The following is a 21,106-nucleotide window of genomic DNA, read 5'->3' on the forward strand; positions in this document are numbered from 1 at the left end:
ATTTGGTGGTTAAAATAACCCTGCACTTGATCTCATTTAGACACTTAAATTTGGGGGTAGTAGATCCTCTTTGGAAGATGGTTTTCTCAACTCCAGGTGGTTCTTGCTTTTCTTTGTGTTTCCCTTTGTGACTCACTCTTTCTCACCCAGTCTTTCATGAAGGAAATCCCATTTTCATGAGCCAATCTTGGCACGCCCAGCTGAGCTTGTGTGCTTTGGCAGTGAGGACAAGGAAAGTACAGTTCTTGCTGCTGCTTATGTAAGATTTATTTGGTAGTGGGGGCAACCTTGATGTTCCGACTTCTTGCGTTTAATTTATAACTGTCTGCAAAGGGTTAGCGAGCTGAAATTCCCGATATACCTGCTGGATAGAAGGAGTTGACTTTCTTATAATGTTATAACAAAAAATAAAGTCTTTGCAGAGTAAGTCTCTGTAGAGCCTTGTAGAGAGTTTACAGTTTGTAAAGTCTTCAAGAAAAAAACAACATTGTTTTTGTCTTCAAGAGAGGGAAGAATGATGTGCTTGGTACTCTCTCTAGATGGATTTCCAAAACCCAGCCTGTAAACCCGAGTATCTTGGACAGACTTTTAACCTGTCCTTGCCTTTCGCAAGCTACTTTCCTTCTTCCTCGGGACCAGTAAATAGCCGTGGAAGAATCAGGATGAACCTGGATCCATTCCAGGCATTGTCCTACCCCTGAGTGAGGATACATAGCCACTGGCACCAGGGAGCATTGACTTTTTTCTTCAAGGTCTTAACATGGTCATTGAAATTGAGTTGCCAAATTGAAGAGAAGATGATACTCATTTGGGCACAAGATTGGCTCAAGCAGTGCCTGGGAGGTCTGGTGTGTGTGTTAGCCAGTTGAGTTGTTGGTTTTGTGCTAGGGTCTAGGTATGTGATATGACTTCTGCCCTGAGTCCTGGGATACCTGAGCCATCTCAGTGGAGATGGGGGCCTCCAGGATAGCACTTGATCATGCTTGGGGGACCCTTCTGTGCTTGAACTAAATCTGGGTTGGCCTTGTGCTAAGTAGGAGCACTGACTGCTATCTACCTCCCAACCCCACAAATATTTTTTTCTTGTTTGGTTGGTTGGTTTTTGTTTGGAGGCCATACCCAGCAGTGTTTATGGGTTATTCCAAGTTTTGTGCACAAAGATCATAACTGACAGGCTCAAGAGACTATATGGATGGTTGGAGAATCAAACTCAGGTTGCTCGGGTTGGCCCCATGCAAGGTAAGTTGCCCTACCCCTCTCTCCCATCACTCTAGCCCACATAGATACTCTTAAAACTTTTTGGATGCTTTGTTAGAAACACTTGGGTGGGCCAGAGAGATAGCATGGGTAGGTAAGGCATTTGCCTTTTCAAGCTGAAGGATGGTGGTTTCAAATCCCGGGCATCCCATATGGTCCCCCGAGCCTGCCAGGGACAATTTTCTGAGCTTGGAGCCAGGAGTAACCCCCGAGTGTTGCCGGGTTTGACCCCAAAACAAAAACAAAAACAAACAAGAAACACTTGGGTAGTAACTATTACTTCCAACTTAATGGGTAAGTAACCTGCAAGGGAGTTTTGTGAAAATAATAGAAGTGAGTAATAATTTCTTGCCACATAGTAATCATTATTTTGGAATCATAGACAAAACTACACTTCACCCCATATTAAGTTGTGGGATTTCTACCCTCTCATACAGCCCCTGCCACCAAAAACCTAGCAGCTCTTGCCACACCTGCCATCTTCCTAGCTTCTCTATCAAGCTCCAAAAGAAATTAATGGCAACGAACTCCTCCCAAGGAATCTGGTCAAGGCTGATCCCTCTGGGGCTTGCCTCAGAATGGGTGGGGGCAGCTTTCTCTTTCCACATGGACCACAGCAGCCCAGCTCCACACCCTACATCCTCTAATATAAATGGCCCAGTTCCACGACTTAACCTTATCAAATTGCCAAGTCACCAAATTTGTTCAAGTGTCTAGATCTTGGGCTATCTGATACCTCAGAATTTCATAGTAGTGTCAGCCAGTAGAATCACAGGAAATCTGGATGGGAAAGTTCCATAGAAATTTCCCAAGCTCAGGGTGGCCTAAACAGGAAACACAGAAGGCTCAGCTAGCACCAATCACAGCGGCCTAAATCCTCAGACACTCACTGACTTTAGGTCACTTCGTGGAGATAGAGAATAATAATTTCAAATTTTCCTGTGTTGATGTATGGCTTTTTTTGTTTTTGTTTTTTTTTGGGGGGGGGTTTTGTTTTGTTTTGTTTTGTTTTTTTGGTTTTGGGTCATACCCGGCAGCGCTCAGGGGTCACTCCTAGCTTTATGCTCAGAAATCACTCCTGGCAGGCTCGGGGGATCATATGGAATGCCAGGATTTGAAAAACTGATCTTCTGCATGCAAGGCAAATATTTGCCTTACCTCCATGTTATCTCTCCAGCCCCTGATCTATGTTTTGATCATTTCATTTTCCTTTTGTTGTAACAGACAATATAAAGTAAAGTTATGTCTTCTTGGGGACAGGCTAGCGTGGTGGGTGGGAACTGGGGACACTGGTGGTGGGAGTGGTATTGGAACATTCCGTGCCTGAAATCACTGTATTAGGAATAACTTAGTAAATCACAGTATTATAATTAGGGAAAAGCAACAACAACAACACGTGGGCTTTCCTTTGATCTTTGTGGTGAATCGGCCAATCCTGATTTTCTATGCATTAGGAATCCTCCAGGTAGGATACACTGATGATTTTTTGTGAATGGAGACAGTTAAACACCCCAAAGAGGTGATCTCCAGCCCTTTTCCATAGCAGCTCTGCCTTGTGGGAATGGGAAGTAGGATTGTGTGACTCACAGAAAAGTCATCACCCCCAATACAGTCCCTCGTCCTGGAATAACCCCCCCCATTGGCTGAGGGCCTCCTCTTCTTCTCCTTTCACTTCTAGAAAGCTTAAAGGACTCCACCAATCTTTGTGATGTCGTCCCCTGCAAAACCTCATTAAAGACCCTAATAATGGTGATTGGAAACATCCTTTTTTTAAAATTTTTGATTCTATATATTTTATTTTGTATATCAATTTTACACATTAAAGTTCAATCACATGCTAATTAGGAATGTGTTATTTTATTAAAATAAGTTCTTTAATTGAATCATCATGAGATATACAGTTACAAAGCTGTTCATGATTGAATTTCAGTCATACCATGTCCAACACCCTTCCACCAGTGCACATTTCCTGCCATTTGATGTCCCCGTTTTCCTCCCCACCCTGCAGCCTGCCTGCTTGTATTCATTTTCTTCCTCTCTCTCTCTCCCCCACACACACTGAGACACTGGTGTGCACTATTGTTTCCTGAAGGTGTATCCTGCCTATCACTTTCCCTCCTTCCTGCACCCGCAGTTTCTTGTCTAGAGTGATCATTCTCAATTCTCGGCATCATAGTTCTCCCTTTTTGACAGCTTCCTTTTATAGGGATGCAAGAAGATCTGAAAGATCAGCATCCTGGAGTTGAAAAAAGATATCCAACGTGTTCTCTGCCTGTGTTGGACACCACCCCCCGAGCACCCCAATGTTTCCAATTGTCTTTTTCTGGAGCCCCCAGATCTCCAGACCGTCCTATTTGTTGGGCAAATAAGTTGTGGCCACTGAGGGACACTAAGCCTCACATCCACATGGATGTATGAACTTGGTTTACTTGGGGTGGAGGGGGTCAATGGACAGAAACTACCATGATGACTTTCTTGGGGAATTCTCCCTCGAGGGTGCTGGAACCTCTCTAGGCTTATACTTGGGTGCTTGGGAAATCCTGTGTTGCCAAGATGGCACCCAGGGCATAGGTGAGAGTGGTGAAGGCGGATTTCAGTGTTCATCCATGATTCCTAGTTTCCCCGATAATTTCAAGAACAGAAACATTGAATAATTAAGATGCTCAGACCCAGCGTTAGAAGGTAGAAAAGTTTATTAGAAAGTAGAGGAGCAAGGAGAAAGAAGTCAGACTAAGTTGACTATGGTTTATGTTGGTTTTCATAGGAAAAAGGGGTCTTTGCATTAGAGAAAATGTGAGGAAGTTAGAGGTTATGATAATTGGATAATGATAATTTTAAATGATAATTGGGCTCAGGGCATTTCTTTCCCATTGACCAGAGTGTTAAAGAGAATACAAAGATGCCAACAGAGTAGTCTGGCCCTCTGTCTTAGGTGACTTCCCATTGGTCAGAAAGAACCCAGGAATTCTCAGAAATGTTAAAAATGTAGGATGGGTGGCCGGAGAGATAGCATGGAGGTAGGGTATTTGCCTTGCATGAAGGACAGTGATTCAAATCCTGGCATCTCCTATGGTCCCTCGAGCCTGCCAGGAGCGATTTCTGAGCATAGAGCCAGGAATGACCCCTGAGCGCTGCCAGGTGTGACCCAAAAAACAAAAACAAAAACAAAAATGTAGGATGGGGGAGTTGGAGAGATAGCACAGCAGTAGGGCATTTTCCTTGCACGCGGCCGACCCACGATGGGCTCAGAATTGATTCCCAGCATCGCATATGGTCCCCCAAGCCTGCCAGAAGCAATTTCTGAGCACAGAGCCAGGAGTAACCCCTGAGCACCACCAGGTTTGGCCCAAAAACAAACAAACAAAAATGTAGGATGAGGCAGACAAAAGTGAGACTGTTCACAGCAACTGGCCAGTGGAAACTGAAGGTTTCTCCTTCCTGGACAGGTCTGTGCCTCACTTCTGAGCCTTCTCGCCAACCTATGAATTATAGAAAACCAGGTTCCATCCTGTTCCTTCTGAAGGTGCTCCAGCCCATGTCCTTTCACAATTTTGCTAATCCCCACTAGCTCTCAGCCAATTTTAGGGAGAAGGGCACTGCCTACCTTCCACCGAGGGTGTAGAACCTTGGGCTGTCATCCTGGTCTTAGGAAATCCGACAGAAACTCCAGGGGAGTAGACTAGAGGAGTCGGACTCTGGTTGGAGAAGAAAGCCTAGGTTTAGGAGCATAAGCCTCCCCCCTCACACCAGCCACCTTTTCTCAGCCATGGGGGCCAATTCTGAGCTTCCCCCCACAAATGGCTTTCAATTTAACATGAAAAAAAATTTGTTTGGGGGTCAGAGCAATGGCACAGGCAGGTAAGTCATTTTGCTTGATGCGGCTGCCCCAAATTCAATCCCTGACATCCAATATGGGTTCCCCGAGCCTGCCAGGAATGATTCCTGGCGTGTAGAACCTGGGATTAACCCCTGAGTGCCACCAGGTGGGGCCCCACAATCAAAACAAACAAAAAAAAACAATCACAACGACAAAATGTTTTGCAGAAATTTTGTTATCTCTGAGACCAAAATCTGGCCTTGCTCTTTGGGATGGAGGAGACTTACAAACAGTGCTCAGGAGGGTCCTGAATTTCCCATCCTCCATACTCAGCCAACAGGGGGTGAGCAGATCAGTGCAGGGATCTGCGATCTCAGATGCTTCGAGGACATATCCAGGTGCTTGGGTCAAACCCAGTGGTTTCCAGGGTCTCAGAACTACACCCAGACACTTGGATCAACCCCAGCAGTTTTCAGGCCAACACTCAGTGATGCTCAGGAATGGTGCTGAGTCAGGATCGGGCATAGCCCTCACCCCTCACTCCACTTTTTCTCCCAGCCCCTGGCCCATCTCCTTTCTTAGAAAGGCCACCTCCCCTTAGTCCTCTTCCATTCCTGTTTTGGCTCTTTTCAACGGGCTAAACCAATCTACCAAATTCACAACACCCACGACAGAGGCCTCTCTTGCCTCCCCCCTGGACTGTGCAGTGTGCAGGGCCTTGCCTCGGGGTGCTCCCTGATGAATCAGCTTTCACCTCACTTGGGTGCAAAGGATTCTGGTGGCTACCCTCCCTCATAATCATCTGCTTTTGCCAGCTTCTGTTTCTCCTCCTCCCAGCAAGATCTTCCTGTGCTTATCTCTCTTCCTGCCTCCTTTCCTCTCTGTGGAAGGAAGATAGCAAGCGTCTGTTCTCCACGAATGGTCGGATTCCAAATCAGATGGGTTCCAGTTTTCTTTTTTCTAATGCCAGGTTTTCTGGGCTTGGATCACCAGAGATCTGAGTAGACGGGGCTGCTGTAATAGAAGACCAGAGATAGGCTTGAAGGAAGGGAACTCTCAGACTTGCACTTGAAAAGACTGGGAAGTTGAAGAGAAAGATGCTGGTGGTGGCGTGTCTGGAGACTGTTCTTTTCTGTTCTCTGGTCCATAAAAGGGCTGTTCTTTTTGCTGGTCCCACACAGAGACAGAGAGAGAGAAAGCTCTGAGTCCTCTTTTCTAAGGGCACTAATTCTATTCCCGAGGGCCCCACCCTCCTGAGCTAATCGCCTTCCTTTGCCCTCCCTTCTCCTGTGATCACATGGGGGATTTGGGTTTAGCACTATGGATATTAATTTGTGCATGTGATAGCTGAATGGAAAAATGCTTTCTATCCTCAAGTTAAGCAGTCTTCTCCCAGAGTACGAAAAACAGTACTTCTAGGAAAAACTTACTTAAATAGTTTAACAGTATGAGGCTAGAGAGATAGCACAGGGTAAGGCCGTTTGCCTTGCACGCAGCTGATCCAGGACAGACGCTGGTCGAATCCCAGCATCCCATATGGTCCCCACCACCACCAAGCCTACCAGGAGTGATTTCTGAGCACAGAGCCAGGAATAACAAACCTCTGAGTGCCACAGAGTATGACCTAAACACCAAAAAAAAAAAAAAAAAAGTTAAGGCACATGCCTTGCTCATGGCCAAACCCTGTTGGATCTCCCATATAGTCTCCCCACATACCATCAGGAATGATCCCTGAACACAAGACAAGGAGTCAGCCTTGAGCACTATCAGGTAGAGCCCAATCTGGCCCGTCATTATCTTACATTAGCAATGGGTCTGTATATGCAGTATATGCACATTAATACTGCTGATCTGTGGTCCCAGTCTGTCTACCACATGCTCAGCCTGGAGAGGAGGAAGTTTGCTTCTCTCCTGGACTTGCTGATTAAGTTGAGGTTCTTCTGACCCATGATGGGGTCTCATGGCACCGTTCCCAGCATCCTTGTTGATAAATTTCTGCTGACATTTATTGCTGATTGTTTTGTGTCCAAAGGCACTGGAAGGTCAGATGGAGAGAAGGGCGCCGTCTCCCCTATATGCTTCTATGCCTTCTCAAGGCTGTTGTTGCTTCTGCTGTTTCACTTTGCTGAGAGATGCTATGAAGAAAGAGCTTTAAACTGGGAACTTGGTAAAGGCGGCAATGGGTTTGAGGATGTCTCTGTTGGGAAGAAAAAATGATACAAACCTGTAATCACCATTTCCTAACACTGCTCCGGCCCCTGGGCACCTCGGCCAGAAAACAAGGCTTGTTTTATTGATCTCTGCTTTGCCTGGGTTTGTTTGGCTGGTTCAGAGTCCTGAGTCAATGGGGGCTGTTGAAGTTGAAGTTGCTGTTGAAATTTTCCACTGGGCAATCCGACCCTAGACGCCTAGGGAAAATGGGAAGAGTTGGGCTTAAACATCCAATGGTCCCTCTGCTCAGGGAAGAAGGAAGCAGTCCAAGGGCCTGCGTGGAGTGTGCTCCTGCCTATTTGTGCCACTGCATTATTCGTAGGCCAGCCCCAAAATCGGTGCCCTTCAGGGGAGCTCTGTCATGGGCACAAATATGAGGGGTCTAGCACTCTCTCCCTCTCTCTCTATCCCTTGATCCCCTCTGTTTCTCTTTCCCTCTCTAGCTCTCTCCCCCACTTCCTCCTCATCCCTTTCTTTCCTTTTTTCTCCCTTCCCTTCCCTCTTGCTCCCTTCTTTCCCTCCTTCCTCCCACCCCTCTCTTTTCCTTTTCTTCCTTTCTTCCTTTCTCCTTCCCTTCCCTCCCCTTCTTCCCTTTCTCCCTCCTCCCCTCTTCTCCTTCGCCGTTGAAACCCATTAAAAAGTCTCTGCTTTTTCCCATCAAGTGTCAACCCCAGTCTCCTCTTGTAAATTGTGGTTTAGGGAAGAAACCCAAGAGCCATCTGCCTTCCCGTCCCCCCTGGAAGCACAATCCGTGGCGGGGGTAGTTGAGTCTCTCTTCTGGTTGCTGAGGTCTGGCAGCCTGGCGCCATGCCTCTCTGTGTGAGTGCTCCCCGCAGGAGTGTTCTCTGCGTGAATGTTCTGTGTCAGTGCACCCTGTGTGCCTATTCCACAGTGTGAGCAACCCTCTCTGTTGCTGTATATGGGAGTGAGTGTTCCTTTCTGTGGAAGTCATTCTATTTTGGTACTCCCCACGTGAGTGACCCTATGTGAGTGCCCTCGGTGTGAGTTCTCCCAGAGTGCTCTCTGTGTTAGTGCTTCCTCTGTGAGTGCCTCAGAGTGTTCCCTGGGTAAGTGACCCCAGATTGCTCCCTGTGAGCAATCTATGTGAATGCTCGAGTGCGCCCTGTGTGAGTGCTCCCTCTTTGTAAGTACTTCCTGTGTGAATGCTACCTGAGTCCGGGATTGGTGAAGCTCCTTTTCAGGCCACATCCCCGTGCTGGAGAGGAACATTTTCAAAGCTGCTGGACCCAGCATCTGTTTTGAAAGATGTTCTTCCTCACTGGGGTGTCCCCCCTTCCCCAAACCATCTGTGTTTTCAAGACTGGTGTTTGTCTCCAGGTTGCTGGTGGGACTCAGGCTGTCCAGGGTGCTAAATTGAGTGTCTGCTGTATAGATCGAGATTAACTGATTTTTGTCAACGTTTTCTCTCCCAGACTCACCTTCCCAGAGCTGTGATTCACGGAGCTGTGACAATTCTGGGGGTTCTGTCTAAGTCGGCCCCCGAAAGTGGAGGACAAGATGTTCTACTCTAAAATCGACTTTGTAGCAAGGGGTTTGGTTTTGACTCACGGTACAATGTGCTAGTTTTTTTCTTAGGGTTTCCCTACACACACACACACACACACACACACACACACATACACACACACACACACACAACACAATTTGACTCACGGTGCAAATGTGCTAATTTCTTCTTAGGGTTCCCCTACACACACACACACACACACACACACACACACACACACACACACACACACACACACACACACACACCAAAATCCGCCCCCCTACACACACCGCCCAAAATCCCAAAACATACACACAGGCCAGAAGACAGAGTCCACATAAGGCTTACCTTGCATGAGGCCACTCCGGTTCTAACCATAGCACAGCCTATGGTCAGTTGCCTGAGAGTCGCTAAGGAGTGATCTCTGAGCACAAGAGCCAGAAGTAAGCCCTGAGCATTCCCCATGAGTATCCTTTTCTCTCCCTCTCCATCCCCCCCCCCAAATACAACATTCTTTTTAGGGGATTTGGAATTGATGATAGACAAGTCAATTGATGAAATGATTGTTTGGAGGCGTTTGCAAGAATCCAAACACTCGCAAATCCACAGTGATGCTTCTGGAACTAAGGCTGACAACAACATAGACACTAAGGTTGCTTTCTAAGACCCACCAAGGGCAAACAGACCCATTTTATTTTGGTTTGGGGGCCACCTCCAGTGATACTCAGGGGTTCTTCCTGCCCTCTGTATTCAGGGTTTCACTCTTTTTTTTTTTTTTTTTTTTTTTTGGTTTTTTTTGGTCACACCCCGGCGGTGCTCAGGGGTTACTTCTGGCTGTCTGCTCAGAAATAGCTCCTGGCAGGCACGGGGGACCATGTGGGACACTGGGATTCGAACCAGCCCACCTTTGGTCTCTGGATAGGTTGTTTGCAATACAAATGCCGCTGTGCTATCTCTCCGGGCCCCAGGGTTCACTCTTAACGAATTCGGGGAACCCTATTAGATGTTAGGAATCGAACTGGGGTTGGCCGCATGCAAAGCAAGCATTCTCCCTGCTGTGCTTATGGCTCCAGCCTCAGATAATGCAATCATTTTTATTGGAGACCTAGTTTTTCCGGCGGTGGTTCTGGCCTCTGGAGGAAAAAGGGAAAAAGGGGTGTGGAATGGCTGCATTCATGTGACTGGCCTTGCTGCTGTCCAGGTGGCCCGTTTCCTGCTCCTTAGAATGTCGTTTACTTCTCCTTTTCCTGTTATCATTCCCCCTTCCGCGTGGCCTTTGGTGAGTGGCTTGAAGTCATCTCATTTAGGAGGTGTCTTGATTGCTTTAGATACTCAACTTCAGCTGAGGGGTGGTTGTATTCAAGGCAGCACCCGCAGAGTGTCTAAAGTGCAGTTTGTAAGCGAGAGACCCTCAAATCTCCATGAGCTCCCATTCCTGCGTGCCCCAGAGGACAGAGCAGGTGGGACTTCAGCTCCCTCCAGCAGAGACTGAATGTCTTACTGAAGAGACACTCAAGTGCACGGTGCCTTCTAGCATCAAATGAATGCTAGAGATTGGCAAGAGGATGTGAGCAGTAAGAGGTAATTGGGGAGAATTAGGGCAGAGAGGTGCCAGCTGTGGGTGGGGTTTCCCCTCAGCTGGTTAGGGCCAGCCCCGCCAGGAAGCTGAGATGGGGCAGAGATTTGAAAGAGGAGAGGGGATCATTTTGGAGGTTTTTGGGTTTTGGGGAGCATCAGCAGAGAGTAAGCCAGTGCAAAGACCAGGAGGTAAGTCAGAGCCTCTCTCACTAGGGAGACCAGGGAGGAGGAAGATGGGGAAGGAGGACAGGAGAGAAGAGGGCAGGAGAAGGAGGAGAGGAGTGGGGAGCAAGGCAGGGAGGTGGAAAGAGAGAAAAAGGACAGGCAGCTATCCTCTGGCTCCAGCCCTTACTCTGAATTTCAAGGAGAGAACATGTTGATTTCAGACTCCAGGATTTGGAGAACTTGTATTTTTCTGGACCCTTTGTTCTTGTTGCACATTGATTTTTTCCCCACTAAGTCTTAGGGACTATCATCAGTACAGAATAGAGGTCATTTTTGGGTGGCTTTTTAGTGTATTTCTCTTCCATACTCAAGACTGTTCCCTCCTCTTTCCTTTTTTCCTGTGATCTCATCTCCAGCCGCCTCATTGGAACACAGTGGCATCAAAGGGAAAGGAGCTTGTTTTCATTTTTCCTGTGGTTAGAGTGTCCGCCGGATTATAAAAATGCCTAAGAGGAATGTTTTCAGAGCCACGAAGAGCTGGAAATGACTTGGCAAATGCTTCTTGCAGCCCTGACTGAGCGGGGCCAGCGGGGGTGGGTTGTGTGAAGTGCTCGGCCTTTATGTGCATGCTTCGTGATTCGCAGGGTCACTCCTTTGCAGTTCTTCCATAGTTCATTACAAACCACGAGTACTGAGGGTAGGCCCCCCAACTTGCTTTGGACTACCTGTGTGGTCAGGGGCAAGCTCAGTATCAGACTCATGTCCTGGTAGTAGAAATCCTCCATCTTTCCTTTCTCTCTACCCTCATCTCAAATATGGTCTTACACATTTTAGTGGTGCTTCCCTGGGTAATGACACAAAAGTCTTCTCCAGGAGTGCACTCAGGGCTTACTCCTGACTCTATGCTCAGGGGTCAACTGCTGCAGGCTCAGGGGACCATAACAGGATGCCAGGGATTGAACCCAGGTCAACCACATAAAGGCAAGCACCTTCCCTGCTCTACTAGCCTCTCCAGCCTTCCTTCTATCTTTCCAACTATAACACTTTTGCTAAAAATCCTTGTGATTTCTCCACCCCATATATCAACCAGCCTTTTCAATTGTTGTTAGTGCCAGAGGAGGTGTTTCCACCCCCACCTACTTTTCACTGCAAGAAAAAAAAAAAAAAAAAAACCACATAAGCCTACCACTTACTTTTTCTAGCATTTTGCTTTAGAGGCTTGGAGCCCTCCAGTAATTTTCAGTCAGCTGGGCCAATAGTTTAGTGCTGGTGCTGTAAGGAGGTCACCCAGGGATCTGCACCCACTGATGCTCAGGGTACTGTGTGGAGTTTGCAGACCAAAGTATGTTTCATCTACCTGCCAGGCCTATTCCTTGCCCCTTGCATGATATCTCCAGCCTGCCAAGCATTCTGAAGTGTCAGGCCTAGGGGGACCCTAGGTGCATTCATGCTGGTCTGTAAAGCTCCATTTTCCTGCACACCAGAAATTCTTTTCTTTCGCCTTTCCACAACAGACTCCGCACCTGTTTAAACAGGAAGGAGTTCCCACCTATTTCTCTCTCCTAAGATGTGTGTTGATGCTTTTAGATTCACTTAAAAGTGTCTTTTTCCTATCTTTAGAAGTAAGAAATTTTCCTTCCTCGGAGCTAATCAAATTTGTCAAACAAATGAAAGAAAACACTAGCCCTTGACTCAGCCCCTCACTCTGTACAACTAACCCTTGTGGACTTGTTAGGTACTTCACTGCAAAACTCTGACCCTTTCTGGTCCTTAGTGGAACAGAACTAGCCGGTGGGGTTCCTCCTACTCCTGCCACTCTCTTGGTTAATAGAATCTGAAGTCTTAAAAGCCTATGAAAGAAAGTACTGGGAAGGTTTTCTAGAAGATTCCAGGGTCACTATTCTTCAAGGCGTTCCCAAAGCTGTGTTTTTATCTTGAATTTCAGTACTGTCTCTGTAAACTTAAGTCTTTTGGGGGCTGGAGCCATAGCACAGCAGGGAGGGCTGTTTGCCTTGCCTGTGGGCCAACCCAGGTTTAATCCCCAGCATCACATAGAGTCCCCTGACGCCTGTAGGAATAGTTCCTGAAAGTTAGAGCCAATAGTAAGCCCTGAGCACCATCTGGTATGGACCCAAAAACCATAGGAAAAGGGAAAAGAGTCTTTTGCATTAAATTTTTTGTTGTTGTTTTCAAGATGAAGACAAGGTTTCGTTTCTCCCTCAGGACTAATAGAAAAACATTCCACAAGTTTTCTGTGGAACGTGTCAACATTTAGAATACATTTGCTTTTCGTGTAAGTGCAAGGAGGTTCTTGGAGAGGATTTGCAGGACACTGGCAAGAAGGGAAGATGGGACAGGACAAATACACCACACGCTCGCCTGTTTGTGCAAACTCTTCCCCTGCCTGCTGCAGATTTGGGCTGAAGCCAGAGAACCGCCACCTTCCACCTCCTTTGAATAATAACTCGGGGCCAAGGCATGATAGCAGGTATGCTTTCAGAAAGGGCCAGGCCCAATGGCTAAAGCATTTTTAAATCTTCTTGATCCATTTAATCTTAAATACAGTTTTAAATTACATCCAAGATGATTTTGCCAAACAGGTGCTTAATATATATCACAAAGCTGTCATTTCTATCACTCAAGATGAATGGCTCTCAACTTACGTATCATAGCTCATAGCTCATAACTCAACTTATAACTCAATTGATAACTAACTCAACCCATAACTCAACTTATTTATCATAGATTTATTGAACAACGATGTGTCACAGCCTACTTTCTAAGCCCTGGCAGTAAAAGTTGAACAAAATACTCAAGCTCCCCCCCTCCCCCGTCTTTATGGAGATTTCCTTTAATAGGGGTATATAGATATCAAGATTACCTCAAAATTATACATGTTTGAATTTTGATGATTACTATAAAGGGGGAGTTAAGAGTTCTTGAAAACATTTTAATACATCAACTCAATGAGTTCAGAGCAATAGCATAGCGGGTAGGGTGTTTGACTTGCATACGGCCAACCTAGGTTCAATCCTCAGGCATCCCATATGATCTCCTGAGCCAGCCAGGAGTTATTTCTGAGTGCAGGGCCAAGAGTAACCCCTCAGTGACGCTGGGTGTAGCCCCCTCAAAATCAATGCTATAAATATTAACACGGTCCATAAACATGCTACCCCCCATCCAAAAATGGAAGAAGAGATATAAAGAAAGCTCCTCAAATGAAGAAATTAGATGCAAAAGGGCACATGAAAAAAACTGCTCCGCATCACTATCATCAGAGAGATGCAAATCAAAACCATAATGAGATATCATCTCACACCACAAAGCTGGGCGCACATCACAAAGAATGAGATCAACCAGTGCTGGCACGGATGCAAGGAAAAAGGGACTGTCATCACTGCTGGGTCTGGTGGTGGGGGGAATGTCAACTGGTTCAGCCTTCTTGGAAAACAATATGGGAAAAACTAGAAATACAGAAAACTAAAAATTGAGCTCCCACGTGAAAGCACTTTTTATTGTTGTTTGGGGGGCCATACCCTGTGGCACTCAGGAGTTACTCCTAGCAGGGGCCTGAGCAATAGTGCAGTGGTAGGGCGTGTTGCTTTGTACGTGGCTGACCCAGGACTGACCGAGGTTCAATACCCGGCATCCCATATGGTTTCCCCAAGCACATAGCTTGAGCACACATAGCCAGGAGTAACCCCTGAGCATTACCGGGTGTGGCCCAAAAACCGGACTGAAAAAAAAAAGAAGAAATTATTTCTGGCAGGCTCAGGGAACCATAGGGGATGTCAGGGTGAACCTGGGATGGCAAGTGCTGTATCAACTGTGCTATCACTCAGGCCCCTGTAAACACTTTTGAGGCTTCTTAAGTCCCAGGAGCACCGTTTAGTCAGAAGGAATTGCCAGAGTAACTAGAGGGATGGAAAATGCCCGCCTTTTGCTCTTGCTGGAGCTGATAACATCGTCACCCCATCTGTGCTGATCTTATTCCTGATCATCATCTTATTTTACTCCCTGTCTCCTGGATATTTAAGTAACAAAGTACCAAGCAGATGTGAGGTGGATTCTGTTGGGGGGGTGGAACTGCAATAATTTGCAGTTTGATTCATCAACTTCTCAAAGTGATCAAAAGACAGTGATTATTTCAAGCACCGAAGCAGACAAACCCAGCCTTATATGAAACAGGATAACGTCGCCAAGGGACATTTTTTTTCCTTCAGCTCCTGAAGAGTAGAATGCCGCCTGCATCCTCCAGGCAGGCCTGATCATATGTGAACGCATATATGCACACACACATACGTGCATTCAGGCACACCACACACACACACACACACACACACACCCACACACACACACACACACACTCCTCACACCCAGTCTCGGGGCAGAGGAAGAAGGTAATTCTGTCCTGCAGACTCGGCGAAAATTCCCAGATGCGAGCTGAAAAGGCTTCATTCTCCCCAGCGCCGAAATCCAATCTGCCGTGTGTTTCATGGGGGGTTCCGACGAACTCCGAGGAACAAGGGGAGCTTGGGTCCTTGCAAGCCAGCCTGGCCACCCCTGGAGCTGTGAAGCAGAGGCTGGTAGAATTTAGCCTGGACCCCGGCTGGTCCACCGGCCAAAAGGGCCTGGTCCCCCATCATGTTCTGCTCAGCATCCGTGCTAGACCCTGGGTACTCTCACTGTTGGCATAGGGGGATCATGCTGGATCCGTTGGGGACAATATTGAGGTCACCTTCTTTCTCCTCCTCCTCCTCCTCCTCCTCTCCTCCTCCTCCTCCTCCTCCTTTTCTTCAGTAGTAGAGCTGGTGTCTGGTAGAGATCAGAGCATCCTGAAAGCAGACTCGAATAGAAAATGTACAAGGTCTGGGTGCCCCTTGCCAACACATAGGGGTGCGGGCTTGGGTCTTTGAACAGGAGAACAAAGGGCCACCCCCCCACACACACCTGTGGTCATTCACCCTGCCTGGTATGAAGATCAGAAATGGGCCTTCTCAAAGGTGCCTGTCTATGGGATTAGGTTCTTTTTGCTTTTTTTTGTTTTTTGGTTTTTGGGCCACACCCGGTGGTGCTCAGGGGTGACTCCTGCTGTCTGCTCAGAAATAGCTCCTGGCAGGCACGGGGGACCATATGGGACACCGGGGATTCGAACCAACCACCTTTGGTCCTGGATCAGCTGCTTGCAAGGCAAACACTCGCTGTGCTATCTCCTCCGCCCCCCCCCCTTTTTTTTTTTTTATGTTTGCACTGGGATTGAACATCAATAATCTCTCCACAGCCATAGCCCTGGCCATCAACTATAGTCTTGCAAATTATCATTGTTTTGGTTTTGGATTGGGATTTTGGGCCATGCCCCTGCTGTGCTCAGGGGTTGACTTCCTGGCTCTGAGCTCAGAAATTACTTCTGATGGTGCACAGGGGACCATATGGGGATGGCGGGGATTGAACCCAGCGTCAGCCTCAAGCAAGGCAATGCCCTCCCCACCTGTTGCTATCGCTCCGGCACACCCAGTAGTAGAATTTTCACTGCCTTTCTGATCCTGTCAGGAAGGACCTGACTAGTTGGGGCATTTTCCATCCCAGACTGCAGGGGGCAATAGTAAGGCTGTTCTTAGCTTCTGGGTACCCCCTCCCTGCATTTCTCAACTTTATCATTTTCCCTGGATTCCTCCAGGGAGAGTTGATCTTAGGGGTGGAGGAGCAGAGGGAACAGTTCTCCGAAACTGGCTTGCCGCTGCAGATGGGCAGGTGCTGAGGTCCCTCTTCTCAGGGCAGGTTGGAACCCCACTCCAGCCTCTGATTCTTTAATTGCCTCCCCCACCCCAGTGCAGTATTGTTGTGTTGTTGTTGTTTTGTTTTGTTTTTGGTTTTTGGGCCACACCCGGCGGTGCTCAGAGGTTTACTCTTGGCTGTCTGCTCAGAAATAGCTCCTGGCAGGCATGGGGGACCATATGGGACACCGGGGATTCAAACCACCCACCTTTGGTCCTGGATCGGCTGCTTGCAAGGCAAACACCACTGTGCTATCTCTCCGGGCCCCCCACTGCAGTATTGATGGCCCCACAAAGGTCCCATCCTGTCCTCCCCACTTCTTAAGTGTCATTCCTCTGTGCCCCCAAATTGTGCAAAAATTTACCTGGGAAAGCACAGTACTTGTGCTTGCTGTCTGACCCCATCTGATCAGAAAATTAGCCCTAGGGCCAAACAAGTTTTGGGGGTGAAGGCACTTGCTTCGCACATGGTTGATACTAGGCTCAATTCCCAGCACTTCAGGTCCCAGCCATCAACATCTCCAGGTGCAGCTTGGAGGGTCCCCCGAATACAATTGGGTTTAGTGGGGGTGATCCCTAGCCTTGCACATTCTAAGGCAGATTGTATCCTCAGGACTCCATTGAACCCCAAGTCTTCTGAGCAAGACTTGGGAAATTCTCAGCCAATCCCCCCCCACACCACCTCGCCTTCCCCAATAAAGCAAAGGTCAGAGTAATCACACAGCAGATATCCCCATATCAAGAAGTTTCCTCTATCATTCTTTTGTTTTTGTTTTGTTTTGGGGTCACACCAGGCAGCGCTCAGGGGTTACTCCTGGCTCCATAGTCGAAAATTGCCCCTGGCAGGCACAGAGGGACCATATGGTGGATGCCAGGATTTGAACCACCGTCCTTCTGCATGCAAGCCAAACATCTTACCTCCATGCTATCTCTCTGGCCTTGCTTCTATCATTCTTAGGTGTGGTTGTTGTTTGTTGTTGATGATGATGCTTGAGCAATTGTTTGGGGGCCATAGTGGCCAGGTCAGAGATCATATCTTTGGCAAGAGCTCAGGAATCAGAGATAGAACTCAGGTTGTCCACATGCAAGCAAACCTACCCCACTGTGCTATCTCTCCGGCCCTTATATATTCTTGAGTTACTCTGTTGCTCTTGCAATGTCCTAGGTTTCCACAGCATCACAGCAGCCGTGTGATCACTTGAGGTTTTCCTTCTCAACCACCTGGGGCAGCCTCAGAGTGGAACTCACAGCTTGGGCCATGCTAGACAGGTGATTTTGCCCCGCGGAACCACCCCCCATTTCTCACTGCCAAACCCATTGCCACCTCAGTCATCGATTTTCTGGCCAAGTGGCCAAGTTCTTAGCAGTGTTTTTAAGCTCTCCCTGGGCTATTTTTGATTTCCTACTGCCTTTTTCTATGATGACACTCACTTTTTATTATACATTTCAGTGCACATTATGTTTTGTATTCAGCTCTTAGCTATTTGAGGACCCCTAATTACAATGTTTTTAAGGATTTTTGGGGGCTTCGCCTGACATTAGCAGAAAGACCTGGTGTCTCCCTCTCCTGACCTTTTGAGTTTTTTTCTGTGTTCTTTGGCTGCATCTCTCCCTTCCTCTGTAATTAGATTTCTGTCCACTGATAGAATTTGAGGGGACCTGTCTCATGAGCTGCCCATCTCCTACCTTTCTATTTCCTGGGCAAGATATTGGGGAAATAGGGAGCCAGGCCGGGCCAGGCCGAGCCATGGCCGTACCTGGCTACAATCTGACCTTTTTGCCTTTTTGAAGTTAAGCCCAGAGTGGGAGGGTGCCTTGTGCTGGAAATGCTTGGAGAGGAGGGCTTGCAGAGATAGAGGCGCGTTCCTCTGAGATTCTCAGTTGATCTCCTCCATGGACTTGGACTTGGAGGGCTAGCTGGCTCAGAGCTGGGGACCACTGCCCTAGGCGGGCATCGGGCTCTCTGCTTGCTTTTTTGCAAGGTAATTGAGGCTTATACCTACGCCTGGTGTCCGAACTACCCTTCATCTTTCCAACACTCCTGTCTCTCTATTTTGGGGAATATAGAAACTAAAAAGACACAGTGCTGGGTCCCCCCTCCCTTTTAACTTCGTGGCGGGGTGGGGGCAGACTCTCCAAAGAGCGTGGGCCAGCGAGTGTCCACAAATTACAGGGCTGTTATGTCTGGGTTCATCCCAAGACCAGCAGACCTTCCCATCACTCACAAAACTAAACTTCCCATCACATCACATGTGCAAGTGATTCTGGGTTTCTTCCCAGGATGTGGCAAAGATATCTTTGGGCTGAGACTTGGGACCCTGCTTTGTTTGTTTGTTTTGGACCACACCTGGTGGTGCTCAGGATTTACTCCTGGCTCTGAGCTCAGAATCACTCCTGAAGATGCTTGGGGATGCTGAGTTTCAAACCTGAGTCGGTGATTGCAAGCAAATGCCCTCCCTGCTGCTATACCATTACTCTTGTCTTGGGCCTGCTTAATGACACTGGTCATTGTTCTTCCAGTCAAACTGCCCCAGGAGAAGAGTAGAGGCAGGGTACAGGGTTCTGTGCTGGGCCCCAGTGGTCTGCAGTCTTGCTTCGATTCTCTCACAGATCTAGTGGATCGATGTTCATCATCCTCTCTTCCTGATTCCCCATGCTGTGGGGGCCACCTGGGTGTGACTCTTCCAGGTGTGAAGTCCCAATCCCCAGAACGGCTGACTTATCTTGCATGCCAGTGACACTGATTCTTTAGCTACGTATCATGCTCACTCACTCACATACTGGTCTGCCTGCACATGACTGTGTGCAAGGACCCTGAGCCCCCTGGTCAGAAAGTGAGGGACAGGATTGCAGATGTTGCAGGGAGCAGGGGAGGGCTGGTTACCATGGTTATATGGCACATATACCCCAGTAGGCAGAAGCCAAACCCTAGCCAGAGTCTGTGAACTCCCAATTTCTTTATGCAGCATTGTGAGAGCCTTTCAAAAAGAACCTGGGGCCGAAGAGATAGCACAGTGAGTAGGGCATTTGTCTTATACGTGGCCAACCTGGGTTCAATCCCTGGCTATCCCATATGGTCCCCTGAGCCTGCCACAGAGGTCAGGAATAATCCTTCAGTGTTCCTCGCATGTGCTTCCCTCCCCCCAAAACAAAAAAACAAAATAAATAAATAAATTAAATTAAATTAAAAACACCCAGTAGCTGGTTGCCAGCAGCCAGATTATTGTGCATTTGGCTTACTGCCATCCTTCTCAGAAAAGAAAGCAACAATATTAGTAATAAAATAATTATCATGAGATGAAGAAAAGGAGAAGTAATAATGGTGATGAAGAAGATAAGAAAGAGGAAGAAAAATATGATAGTGAAGACAAGGAAAAGGAAGAAATGATGATGAGGAAGAGGAAGAAAAAGAAGAAATAATAATGATGATGATGATGAAGACAAAGAAGAGGTAGAAGAAATGAGGAGGCAGAGGAGGAAAAAAAGGAAGAAGAAATATTGATCATGATGGTAATGAAGATGAGGAAGAGATGGGAGGAAGAAGAGGAAGAAGAGAATGAAGTGTTTGCCAAATTTTATTTTCTCTTTGGGGGGACCTCAAGTGCTACTCAGGAGCCAGGGTCCACCTGCCACTTCTCATCGAAAATAGAACCCAATGCTGGTAGAGCCAGGCCCCTTTCTAAAGATCTTCAGGACCTGCACTTGTGGTGCCTGGGGGGACCCCTGTGGTGCCGGAATCAAACTCAAGTTGGGTAACATGCGAGGCATGTGGTGGGTGTCAGGATTCGAACCTGAGCTTTCAGCCTTGTCACAGCCTGTTGTGCATTTACTTTCTCCTCTCTCTCTCTCTCTCTCTCTCTCTCTCTCTCTCATCTCTCTCTTCTTCTCATCTCTCTCTCTCTCTCTCGCTCTCTCTGTCTCTCTCTCTCTCGGCTCTCTCTGGTCTCTTTCTTTGTCTTTCTCTCTGCCTCTATTTCCTCTTTTTTTTTATTTCTCTTTTTTGTGTTCGTGTCTTCCTCTGTCTCTCTGTCTTTGTGTCTCTCTGTTTTTCTGGTCTCTGTTTCTCTGTCTCTGTCTTTCTCTGATTTTCTCTGTTTTTCTCTTTGTCTCTGTCTATCTCTGTGTCTCCTCTCTTTGTCCTCTCTCTGTCTCTATTTCTCTCTTTTTCTCTCGTTCCCTCTGGATTAAGTGCAGCGACAGAAAGTTTGCCTCCCAGTGGCATTTCAGCCACCATCTGGGTCAATCCTCAAATCCCCTAGAGTGCATTACCACCCACTTTCAAAGATGGTACCTCACCTTGGGGATGGCTAAATGGGAGATGGGAGGGTGGCCCAGCAGAACCTCATCTTCCTCTTCTAAGCCCCTGTGGCGGAAGAACCACAGGCTCAGGCACCGTGTAAAGACACAATGAACTAAGCACTTTGATTCCCCCATTTTCCTCGCTGGCAGCTGGAGGGAAGTGCGTGCGATTTATTAAGCAGCAGTCCGTTTGCCAGACATTCCCACCAATGTAAAACCGCCTCTCCCAGGGAATTTATAGGCGGCCGTGAAAAGCCAATTCAAAGTGGGGGAAAAACAGTGGGACACGAGACCCAAAGCAGCCAGTGGCCTGGAGCACGGTCATTAAAATGCAGATGCCTTTTCCCGTGCAATCGGGGAGGGAAATGATTTTTTAATAAAAATTGTAATTATGCAGTCACTAGTTATCGTTCCCCCCACCCCACCACCAACACACACACATATACACAATGAAACCTATTTTGGCATCTTTGGGGGGAAAGAAGGCGCATTTCT

The 21,106-nt window shown here is 47.5% G+C and overlaps 1 protein-coding gene across 1 annotated transcript in view; it reads left to right on the forward strand.

Annotated features, from left to right (window-relative positions):
* FARP1 (FERM, ARH/RhoGEF and pleckstrin domain protein 1) overlaps positions 1-21,106 on the forward strand; it is a 204,533-nt gene that overhangs the window by 94,031 nt on the left and 89,396 nt on the right. Inside the window, exon 4 of the mRNA XM_049778518.1 lies at positions 10,020-10,074. Coding sequence (XP_049634475.1) covers positions 10,020-10,074 — 55 coding nt within the window. The remainder of the gene's footprint in view (positions 1-10,019; positions 10,075-21,106) is intronic.

Source organism: Suncus etruscus, chromosome 8, assembly GCF_024139225.1.
Source record: "Suncus etruscus isolate mSunEtr1 chromosome 8, mSunEtr1.pri.cur, whole genome shotgun sequence".
Lineage (NCBI taxonomy): Eukaryota > Metazoa > Chordata > Mammalia > Eulipotyphla > Soricidae > Suncus > Suncus etruscus.